Genomic DNA, 12658 nt, shown 5'->3' with positions numbered 1-12658 from the left:
TATTCCACACTTCAATGACTATATGTGCAGCATGAGAAATATTTTGTATAATAATAAATTGTCTGGCTATTTTTGTTTCATTGTATGTAAGGTCATCTGTTATATATTAGATCAAAGTATTTACTCAAATGTATATTTCATAGTAGACCCTTCTTGGGCATACGGATTTGATAGTCAATTTTTTTCTAGGGGCTATGGTAGGCATGTGGACACACAGCTTAATAGCAGAATGAGGTGTATAAAACCAGGAGGCCAGCTATATGACGTACCAGCATTTCAAGTCTACATTATCAAGAAGTGTGGTAAAGGTAGTGCTATAGAAAATAGTAATGACCATGGAAGTGAAACTGTCATCTGCGATGGTCCTTTACCACAAAATTATGTAAATGACCTCAGTATCCACATGTACTTTAGTACGTATGTACAAGTAGTATAATACATGATTACTCTTTCAGTAAAATAATAGAAATATTGCTTGGAATGATCTATGTCATAAGAGAATAAATTATGCTAATGTAATTAATGGTAACCCATGATGCACATGAGAATTTCTAATTACGTATCATCCAAAGATTGTATTAACTTCTGTCAGAACTTGTTGCTCTGAAGATTTGAACATTCATGGGCACTTCTCCAGCCTTCTACAATTGGCCCTTGAGAAGCCTCCCTGCAAGGAATCTTTCCAGAGCCTTCTTTATGTCCTTGTTCCTGAGACTGTAGATGAAGGGGTTCAGCATGGGTGTAACCACAGTGTACATCACTGAAGCTGTTGCACTTGACTGTGAGCTGTGGGTACCAGCAGAGCCAAGATACACACCTAGGGTTGTACCATAAAATAAGGAGACAACTGAGAGGTGAGAGGCACAGGTGGAAAATGCTTTAAACTTCCCCTGAGCTGAGGGGATTGTTCGTACAGATGACACTATCTTAGAGTAAGAATACAGGATCCCAGTGAGGGGACCACCAGCCAGCAGTCCTGCTGAAAAGTACATCACCATGTCATTAGGAAAGGTGTCAGAGCAGGCAAGTTGGACCACCTGTTTGAGTTCACAGAAAAAGTGGGGGATTTCCAAGTCTGAACAGAAGGAGAGATCCAACACCATTAAGCATTGTAATAAGGAAAACAGGGCACTCATGATCCAGGACACCAGAACCAGCAGCCCACAGTGCCAGGGGTTCATGATGACTCTGTAATGCAGGGGGTGACAGATGGCCACATATCTGTCATAGGCCATGACAGTCAGGATGAAGATATCCAACACTGCAAAGAGCATAAAAAAATACATCTGGGTGATGCAGCCTGCATAGGTGATGGCTTTGCTGTGTGTCTGGATGTTCACCAGCATCTTCAGGACAGTGGTGGAAGTGAAACAGATGTCTACCAAGGACAGGTTGGAGAGGAAGAAGTACATGGGTGTGTGGAGGTGGGAGTCTGAGCTGACCGCCAGGAGGATGAGCAGGTTTCCCAACACAGTGATCAGGTACATGCAGAGGAAGAGCCCAAATAGAAGGGGCTGCAGTCCAGGTGTCTCTGAAAATCCCAGGAGAAGAAATTCTGAAACTTGTGTAACATTGCCTGGTTCCATGTGGCGCAGGTGACTACCAAAAAATAGAAGCAAATGAATAACTAATTTTCACACTGACAAGCATTAGTAACTGAAATAAATGCTGCATTTATATTTTAGAATCCAAAAATTTTTTCCATATTTGGTGTATGATCTGGTTCCTGTTAAGGCATGTTCTTTGCCATTGCTCAGTAGACTTTCCTTTTGTACCATCAACCCATTCTTCAAACACAATGCATATTGCTGTTTTATTTAGAATGTAATTTGTACATTTGAGAATATACTCATATATTGACTTTAGAACATGTTCCAGGCACTGTTCAGAGTACAGGCTGATGGAAAACAAGAGTCTCTAGAAACCAATCATGGACAAAGAATATGATCAAATAGAAATTATAATACAACATAACTATTGGAGCACATGTTATATAGAAAGGTGAATCACATTAAATGCAGAAAATTGATAGAGGTTGTTCTTTTTGTCAAGACTTCCAACAGGCAACACCCTAACAGGCACCTCAAAGAAGACTAAACTGGAGGCCAAGAGGGAGCAAGTGTTTTCCAGGCAGCAGGAACAGACAGTGGAAAGGCCCTAAGGAAGATGGTAGTTTTGTAAAATGAAGGCTCACACTGAGCCAGTGTGTCAGGGGCAGGAGAGATGGTGTTAGATGATATTAAAAAACACAGAAGCCTACATGCTTCTGTTGAAACTTCAAGTCACAGAGAGTCCCTTTTGTACACTATGAAAATCTTGCACTTTATTAATCTGATTGGAAAAGCATCCTTTGAACTGAAAAGAATTTCCTCCTCAGTCCCTTCTCTTGATGGAGTTCTGGCCCCTGTGTGATAAGTCACCTTGGAATACATGGTTCCACGTACCCCTGCTCTTAGCACTGCTCTTGGTTTATGAGGCAGGTGTATGCACACACTAGGTTTCCTCATGTGTGTGGTCTCCATGTTTGTCTCACTCACTGTTTAGGCTATAACTAGATACCACTCATCAGTACAGCTCAAGTAAATTTTCCAAAAAGAATTTAGTCATACTACCTCAATACTCAATGGTAAGGGTGTATGCACAAATAAGCTTGGGGTTCCATACTGGAATGTCCATTTTATGCCCTGTATTTAAAAAAACATAAATGTACAGGGACAGAGGAGAATCAAATGTACATAAGGTAGAAAAATATCCATTGATAATAAGCTCAGGTGATCTCTGAGAGATGTTGAGGAAGAAATGTATTTGGATTCTGACAGGTTTCAAACCCTAACATAATCCCTTGAAGTCAAGCAAAAATAATAAGGTAGAAAAGATATATTTGTCTAATACACAAAGGTAGTTATCTATATATGGTGTGGAAACACCTTCCTGATTGAGTACATAGTGAAAAGTGACCAAAAAACCAAACTATATTTTAGAAAAGGTATTCTTTTTAGTATCAAGCAGTAGAAGACCAGCTTTTCCTGTGCCTGTTCTATAGTTATTTCACCAGGGGTTTTTATAGGGTTAAAATGCAGGTGAGGGAAACCCCTCCCTCACTTTTCTCATGTGCCCATTTGTATTTCTTGGATTTTTTATTTGGATCTCATTTTTGGTAAATCAGTAGGCACTGTCTAATTCTGGTTCTGCTCTTCTTCCAACATGCTAAGACCTCACCAGGATGTGACCAATAAAGCCTTCACACACCATGACAAACCATCCTTCTACACTGAGTAACTTTCTTCATGTGACTTAAGCCCAGCCATGTTATCATGCAAACAATTATTTCACCATACTCTGCCTTCACCATCACATGGGGTGGGGGAGAGTGGTGATGGGGAAATGGAGACAACTGTATTGGAACAACAATAAAAATTAGTGTGGAGAGTTATGTCTGTTTTCTAAATGGTAGGTAGAAAATAGAGAAGGGGAGCATAAGAATAGCATAGGAAATGTGGAAGGAAATGTATGCAGGAGGAGGGGAATGAAGGGGAGAAAATGCAACAACTGCAATAGCATAATCAATAAAATATATTTTAATAATCATGTGGAGATAAAAATAAAAAATAAAAACAAAAATAAAAAGTGAAAATTGAAAAAATAAAGCTAAATGAAAAACAAAACAAAAAAAATGCCAGATTTGAACAAGCAGGGTTTTACCTGCTTTCCTTACCTCTGTATTTTCGCAGATGTTGTGTAGACCTGTGCAATTATCCAGGAATACGTTAAAGTGAAAGTGAAGTAATCAAATTAATGGCAGGGAGAATAAAACTTGGATAAACAGAGTGATTTATCAACTGTGTGAAAGAAAATGAGGGGGAGCATCAAAAAGTAAGGAAAACAAGATGTAAATAAAAACATACATTCGTAATTAAATTGGCAAAGGCATGGACACAGAAGGTAATATATGATGTTCCTGGACATGGTGGCAAAGCAGAGGCTCAGTATTATTTGTTGGATGAATCAGAAATTAGGCCTCAGTATATAATACATTTAACACATGGTAACGTTGTATTTCTTTGTATTTGGAAAGGTTGGATTGTCGAATAAAAGCTGGAGGAAGAAACACCCACCTGGAAGGAAATGAAGTTGATCCCCTACTTCTGTTGTGTTACATAAAATCTGGGGGATTGACTACTCACTGGAAGAGTAACCAGTCCTTTGGGGTGAACAGAATGAAAACTGCATATTAATATTGATGAGTGGGCCAATCTAACTGAATCAAGTCAGAGACTCAGTAGTAAAAAGACAGACATATTTAACAAATAAAATGCAAAACATTTTTATGGACAAAACATCCCCTATGTCAATTGAGACATAATCAATTTTAATTATTTTTATATTTACTGTCTTAATTTTTATTGAATTTATGGGGGTGATATTGGTTAATAAAATTATAAAGGTTTCAGCTGTACAACTATCTAATACATCAACTGTATGTTGTATTGGGTGTTAGTGACCCATGTCAAGTCTCCTTCTGCCAACATTTATCCCCCTTTTACCCTCTTCTACATCCAACCACCATAAATGTTAAAAGTCATCCAAAATCTGACATGAAAAAATGGTAACCATATAGTAATATTCAAAAAACATCAAATATGAATCTTTGATCAAAATCAGAAAAAGTTCAGCAAACAACAAAAAAGTTCTTTCATACCTGTCAGCCTGGAGTAAAACTTAGAAAAATGTCACATTGACTGGGATGTAGACTTTCAAATGGGGAGCAAAGGGGTGCTCTGTTTTTTCCTGGCAGAACTGTGAAGTGTTACAGCATTGGGAAAACAGACTGCAGGCAGCTGCACACATGACCAGCACCTGTGTCTCTAACCCAGGGCTCCTCAGTCTCTGCAGTACTGCCATTCTGGGCCAGGTCTTTGTCCTAGGGGTGGTCTCTCCTGGCCATTGCAGGAGGTTTAGAGCATCCCTGGACTTTATTGACACCTCCCATGAGACAACCAAAAATGTCTCTAAAGATTGCTGTGTCCCCTGGGGGAACAGTATATTTCCTCTGGCGGAGAACCAGAGTTTTAACATAACAATCTCAAAACATTTTCATATATTGTTATAATAGTAATGTATTGAGAAAGTATACCTTAGATTTCAAGTGTGGCTAGCAAAGCCACACCACAGAATATTGCGTAGATGTGGAAATAATGAATCAGCATCTTATACCCTCTTTGACTGGAGGGAAGACCATAGGTATTGTTGAGTAGGAAGGAAGAGTGGACACATAGAAAAAAACTGTACAGCACATGAAGAGCATTTCTTATGGGCCAGGATGCTGTTTATGCTTCTGTACAAAAGCACATGAGTGTGTATGTGAGTGTAATATAGGAAGACAAGATTTTAGAGAAGAAACTAAGCCCTTATAGAATAAAGATTAGCAGCAGGAAAGTAATTAGGTTAAGTATACTGATTATAAAACTATTGTATGAAAAATAATTAGGTGAGAATCAAATTAATTTATATTAAGAGAGAAAATAATAACGGAACAATATCAACATGGGCTACTGATCCCAGAGTAAATTCCCAAAGATGTGGAAATAAGAGAAGGTTATAGAAGGGCTTTTAAAATCAGGGAGAAAGCAGTATTTAAGTAAAATTTCTTCTTATATAGAGATATATGGATTCAAATTTGCTTATGGAAGGTATAGGTAATCTTCAGTTAAATCTTTATAAACAGTACCTTCCACTTTAACAGAAACCTAACCAACAAAACAAACAAGCAAGCAAAATATAACCAAAAGACACTGAAATTGAGGACAGGCTGACAGTGACCAGAGGGTAGTGGGGAGGGAATTAAAGGGGAAAAGGGTGAAGGGTTTGCAGGAAGAATTAATAAGGACACATGGACAATAACAAGGGGGGCTGCAAACAGGGGAGGGAGGTAGAAAGGGTTGGGATTGTGGGGAGTGCTGGGGAGGAAAGAAAGGAAACCGGACTTGAACAACAATAAAAAATTTGTCAAAAATAATAATAATACTGCCCTGAAGGGTCCTGTTCATTTTTTTGTATACCCATGCACTCTTTTCTTTTGTATTTGCAATTACCAGAAGAATTGGTTAGTCATACGGCATATTTATGTTCATATTGCACTAGACAATATTTTTGAAATAATTACAAATTTCTATATGACCTGGAGTCATAAAAGAAAATGACTTAGTCTCTTAAATGCCTTTTAATTGCATAACTCCCCCCAACATACATTGATTTTGTGTGTTATGCCTTTGCTGAATTCACCAATGTACCCTGAAACTACTGTGTGAAAATACAAATAAATAAATAAAAATAAGAAAAAAAAAGAGTGCCTTCCAGAGGACGGTAGAAGATGACGCCCATTTTGAAAACGGAGCTGACCACAGGAGGCAAAGGAGCAATACAGAATGTAGGAGACGTGGAAAAGTGGCAGTATGGGGGTAGGTGACTTGTCAGTGCTAAGGACACAGAAGAACACTCACTTTCATTTTTTGTTTATAGCAAGGATTCAGAAGTGAAGAATATAAAAGTAACAGCTGTATTTTCTTTTCAGTAAGAAAAGTAAAATACAAGAAAGCAATGGAGAGAAAACAATGTTACTGAGTGATAGATTTGAGCCCACACAGTTAATAAATACTCACAATTCCCCACATATATGTACATAAAAGGATTCAATGAGAAAAACATTGTTGGTGGGAAAAAACCCCTCCAAATCCTTGTTTAGAATAATGCAATAAAAAGCAGGAATCAAATCATACTGACCGCACTCTGAAAATGTCTGGAATCTGCAGACAATTTACAATAGAGGAAACAAATTAGTAAGTAACCCACCAATGTATTCAGGTCACAGGAATGAAGTAATGACAAAGTCAAGCTATTTAGCACACCTCTTTTTACTTATCAAACACGTTATTTTTCATGCTACTTGAATACCCAGAGTGAAAGAAGATACTGTGAAATGTACGTCTCATGACCACTGTTGCAAGGTAATATTTGCAAGATGTATATTGAATATAGATCTGCCAATATGGAAACAGTGTTGACTATGCCCCACGATAAAAATAAAGAACTGTCCTCACTTTACTGCACAGCTCTCCACAGCTATTACTCTATTTTCCTCCTCCCTTTAGTTGCAAAACTAATCGTACCTGTTCTACTTTCACTTGAAATACTTTATGCCTCCCATTGCCACCTCAATTGGGTGTCCATCAGTGAGTAGTGAGCAATGATACTTGTTTGCTGATTTCAATATTTACTTCTCTTTTTAGCATCTCAGACAAATCATGAACTCCTTAATCAGGCAAGCAAACAACCTTAGGCTGATGGCTGTCAAGAGACCTCAGGTGAATGTGCTTGGCTTTGGCTCTCTCTGACCCTTTCCTGGAGTACTTACTGCACACTTGGCCTCACCTGCTCCGGAGCTCTGAAAAGATGACCTCCCGGTAAAGAAAGTGTAGCATCTTGGATGTTTGACAATGGAGGCTGAGGCTCTCTGCTCAGAGAAGACAGCAGGAAGGAGGCAAGGCATTGGTCTCCTAGACAAACCTAGGGTTCCAAAAGCAAGAACCAGGTACCATCCAGCCCAAGGTCACACACGCTGAGAGGCTGGACATGAGGAGCTATGTACAGCTCCATATGTCTGCTCCTTATGTGCATTTCCATCTTGTTCTTCCAACCTCTAATTGCATGATTTCCCTGTGGGTCTGGACAGAAGGGACTGTTTTCCTGGAGATTCTGTGTTCCCAAAAGACCAGGTTGGAAGTCCAGTGAATCCTGTTTTTACTAGTTCCTCTCAAAAGTCCTGTGGCTTAGAGAAGACTGACCATCCAGCACTTTATCCAAACCCTCATTTAAAATTTTTCCAAATTTAAGACTGAGGATCCAATCTGGATTAGAAAACTTAACTTCCTAAATATTGACATGTGGTAGGGACACAGCCCCTCATGTCCACAGAAAATTGCTATTTTCTTTTCAACAAGGGGGAGAACTAAGTTCCATGAATTAAACTTTGAGAGTTATACACTGAGCTTCATGACACTTTGACCAAAAAAATTTTGAATTTCAACCTCATATCACAAGAACTGTCCTGTAGTCCCTCACTATGAAATATTTGTTGATTATAAGAAATACAGTTAGATTTTTTTTTCACTATAATCTAAGCTTGGAACAGAAGAGTAAATAGATTCTTCACTGTAGCCTCCTGAAGAAAGAACTGCAAATCTCTTGACTTCAGCCCCATGAGACCTCAGGAATTGTAAGAGATTGAATGTGTTTGTTTATAAATCACTGGTGTGATACTTTTCCATTAGCCTTAATAATTGAAAACAGATACTTAACAATTGGAATTTATTAAGGAAATTGAGATAAAGTGTCTCATTTCACTCATTTAGTCTCCCTGGGGTAAAGGCATTTTGCACTGTATTCCCCCTTAAGTGGAAAACATGTATAATCATTCTGTAGATATTCAGCCTCTCTGGCTGGTAGAGAATTTCCTCTTGCCTATATGTAAATGTACTTCAAATTTTATGCTTTTGAAATATTAATATAAGAAAAAGATTCATTTACATTTATGTGTAGCATTTACTTAAAATCTTTGTGTCTAAATTTCTCCATTTTAAATTTTATAGTAAAACTTATTATATTAAATTTTATATTCATTCTTTACTTTTTATCCTTTTCAACTTTCTCTTAAGTGTCCTTTCAAATATGAGATTATATATGGGTCTATGTTTGAGTACATATTTGTATTATTTGAAATAAAAATGTACACAAATAAATTTAAACACATACATGCAACTTTACCTTGAATAGTTTATTTGGAGGCAACAAAACATCCACATCTCATTTATGTCTTGCAACATCCATCTCAAGTTTTGTTTGCTATCCTACTTTACCTTCAGAAATAAGGGAATTGTGGCTCAGGTTTAATAATTACATTGAGAAGCCATTAATGGTTTTTGGGTCTCTTCTTGGCAATATGCCTGAGTACCACTTGAATACTCGCATCCCGCAGTTTTTGGATAGGCATCTAGTCTTTCCATTGCTTGAGTTTCTTTCCATAAAGGAGATATGTAATGAAAAGGAATTGTTATAAGGAAAATTGGATCTTCTTAGTGATACCAATATGACAGACTTTGCTCTGGATGTATACAAAAACCTTTATTCTGATGGTACTCCTCATGCTTTGAGAGAAAAAAGAACCACAGCTGTTGCACAGCTGAAACAGCTTCAGGCAGAAACACAACCAACTGTGAAGATGTTTGAAGATCCAGAAACTAAAAGGCAAATGCAGTCAGGCAGGGATGGTTGGATGCTGTTTGACTGCCTGGCAGACAAGCATGGTTTTCGGCAAGAATATTTAGACACACTCTACAGGTATGCAAAATTCCAATATGAATGTAGAAATTATTCTGGAGCAGCAGAATACCTTTACTTCTTTAGAGTATTGGTTCCAGCAATGGATAGAAATGCTTTGAGTTCACTCTGGGGGAAACTGGCCTCTGAAATCTTAATGCAGAATTGGGATGCAGCCATGGAAGACCTTACCTGGTTAAAAGAGACCATCGATAATAATTCTGGGAGTTCTCCACCCAAGTCTCTTCAGCAGCGAACACGGCTCATTCACTGGTCTCTGTTTGTTTTCTTCAACCCCCCCGAAGGGCATGATAATATTATTGATCTCTTCCTTTACCAGCCACAGTATCTTAATGCAATTCAGACAATGTGTCCACATATTCTTCGCTATTTAACTATGGCAGTCATAAAAACAAAGATGTTCTAAAATGGCAGCAGGTGCTAAAAGATCAAGTTAAAGTTACTCAACAGGAGTCTTACACATATAAAGACCCAATTACAGAGTTTGTTGAATGTTTATATGTTAACTTTGACTTTGATGGAGCTCAGAAAAAGCTGACGGAATGTAAATGTGTGCTTGTGAATGACTTCTTCTTGGTGGTTTACATTGAGGATTTTATTGAAAATGCTCATCTCTTCATATTGGAGACTTCTTGTCGCATCCACCAGTGTATCAGCATTAACATGACTCCAGAAGAAACTAAAAGGTAGGTTGCAAATTTGATTAGAAATGCAAGACTCGAGAACCAAGATGGCGGCGTAGGTTAACCCACTGCGCCTCCTCGCACAACCAGAACTTACAGAGAATCTAACGGCAAGGGGGACTGACACCAAGGAAATAAAAAATAAACATTCATCTAGACCGGTAGGAGGGGCGGAGATGGGCACCTGGGTGGAGAGGACTCGCGTGGCTGTGGCAGGACCCAGACTGGCGGAGTGTGGGATGAACAGGGCAGGCAGTCCGAGCACTAGCAGACCCTGCGGCCACACATTCGCTCAGATAAACCGAGAGGGCCGGACTCGGGGTGGCGGAGAGTGGGGCAGGCAGAGTGTGGGTAGCACACCGCAGCCCCACATTCAAACATAGATAAACCGGACCAACGGAGGGGAGCAAGCAGACCGCGCAACCCAGGGCTACAGCTCGGGGAAATAAAGCCACAAACCTTTGATTGAGTTTGAGCCCGAAAACACCCGTGGGGGTTGAGGCGTCAGCAGGAGAGACTCCCAGCCTCACGGGAGAGGTTGTTGGAGAGACCCACAAGGGCCTAGAGTGTACACAAGCCCACCCACTGGGGAACCAGCACCAGAGGGGCCCAATTTGATTGTGGGTATCGGAGTGAAAGACTGAAATCCGAAGGAGAGTGATGCGGGCGCCATTGCTCCCTCTCGGCCCCTCCCCCATGTACAGCATCACAGCGCAGCAACCAGCGTTATCCCGCCCCGGTGAAAATCTAAGGCTCCGCCCCTTAAAGTAACAGACGCGCCAAGACAAAAACAACAACAAAAAAATGGCCCAAATGACAGAACACTTCAAAGCTCCAGAAAAAATACAACTAAGCGACGAAGAGATAGCCAACCTATCGGATGCACAGTTCAAAGCACTGGTTATCAATATGCTCACAGACTTGGTTGAATCTGTTCGAAAACAAGATGAAAAAATCAAGCCTATGCTAAGAGAAACAAAGGAAAATGTACAGGGAACCAATAGTGATGAGAAGGAAACTGGGACTCAAATCAATGGTGTGGACCAGAAGGAAGAAACAAACATCCAACCAGAAAAGAATGAAGAAACAAGAATTTGGAAAAATGAGGAGAGGCTTAGGAACCTCCAGGACATCTTGAAATGTTCCAACATCCGAATTATAGGGGTGCCAGAAGGAGAAGAGGAAGAACAAAAAATTGAAAACTTATTGGAACAAATAATGAAGGAGAACTTCCCTAATCTGGCAAAGGAAACAGACTCCCAGGAAGTCCAGGAAGCTCAGAGAGTCCCAAAGAAGCTAGAGCCAAGGAGGAACACAACAAGGCACATCATAATTACATTACCCAAGATTAAACGCAAGGACCTACATCCAAGATTACTGTATCCAGCAAAGCTATCATTTAGAATGGAAGGGAAGATCAAGTGCTTCTCAGATAAGGTCAAGTTAAAGAAGCTCATCATCACCAAGCCCTTATTATATGAAATGTTAAAGGGAGTTACCTAAGAAAAAGAAGATCAAAAATAGGAACAGTAAAAATGACAGCGAACTCACAGTTATTAACGACCACACCTAAAACCAAAACAAAAGAAAACTAAGCAAACAACTAGAACAAAAACAGAACCACAGAAATGGAGATCACATGGAGGGTTGTCAATAGGGGAGTGGGAGGGGGAGAGGGGGGAAAGGTACAGAGAATAAGTAGCATAAATGGTAGGTAGAAAATAGACAGGGGGAGGGTAAGAATAGTGTAGGAAATGTAGAAGCCAAAGAACTTATAAGTATGACCCATGGACATGAAATATAGGGGGGGAATGTGGGAGGGAGGGGGTGAGCAGGATGGAGTGGAGTTGGGGGGGGAATGGGACAACTGTAATAGCATAATCAATAAATATATTAAAAAAAAAAGAAATGCAAGACTGGATGCCAAAATTGATTCTAAATTAGGTCATGTGATTATGGGTAACAATGCAGTCTCACCCTATCAGCAAGTGATTGCAAATCCAAAAGCCTTTCATTTAGAAGGCTGATGTTGTCCATGAATATTGAAAATAAACTTAATGAAAATAGTGGGTTAGAAGCTCCTGACTGGCCAACTCAAGACTCTGCCTTCTACTGAAGAATGGTAAAGAGAAGACCAAAAAAACAAAAAAAAAAACAACAAAAACTGTAAAGGAAAGATGAAATAGTAAAACCATTATATAAATGGTGACATATATTTTAGAAACAACATATTGAGTATAAATTTTGGGGAATTTGAATGAAATTGGCTGTTTCATTAAAAAAAGTTTAATGGGCACTTTCTTGACTTATACACACCTGGAAACGTCAGGTATGGACTATAATTTTTATGACTTTTATTCATCACATTGTACATTTGAATCATGTCCCAATTATATTATACCATTATACTTCAGTAAATTACTTAGAAGGAAAAAAGCATGGCAGTGCATGGACTGGAGTAGGATCTAGAGCTGAGGTAGCTGATTCACACTGAGAAATGGTAGAAGGTATCGATTCAACCTGGGAAAAAAGCAAAGTGCTATATAAAAGAGACAATAAATGAACAAAATGAAGCAGAAAGA

General features: G+C 39.1%; 1 protein-coding gene and 1 pseudogene across 1 annotated transcript; one reads left to right on the top strand and one right to left on the bottom strand.

Moving 5' to 3' along the window:
* Positions 1–641: 641 nt before the first annotated feature.
* Positions 642–1586, bottom strand: LOC128781572 (olfactory receptor 7A5-like). Its single transcript, XM_053930535.2, has one exon. It carries the CDS (start codon positions 1584–1586, stop codon positions 642–644), a length of 945 nt encoding a protein of 314 aa, XP_053786510.1.
* Positions 1587–8992: 7406 nt separating this feature from the next.
* On the top strand, positions 8993–12192 carry LOC112301547 (eukaryotic translation initiation factor 3 subunit E-like; annotated as a pseudogene).
* The last annotated feature ends 466 nt before the right edge of the window (positions 12193–12658 follow it).

This window comes from Desmodus rotundus, chromosome 9 (genome assembly GCF_022682495.2).
Source record: "Desmodus rotundus isolate HL8 chromosome 9, HLdesRot8A.1, whole genome shotgun sequence".
Taxonomy (NCBI): domain Eukaryota; kingdom Metazoa; phylum Chordata; class Mammalia; order Chiroptera; family Phyllostomidae; genus Desmodus; species Desmodus rotundus.
Note: the sequence above shows the minus strand (reverse complement) of the source record. Positions and strands in the feature narration are given on the sequence as shown.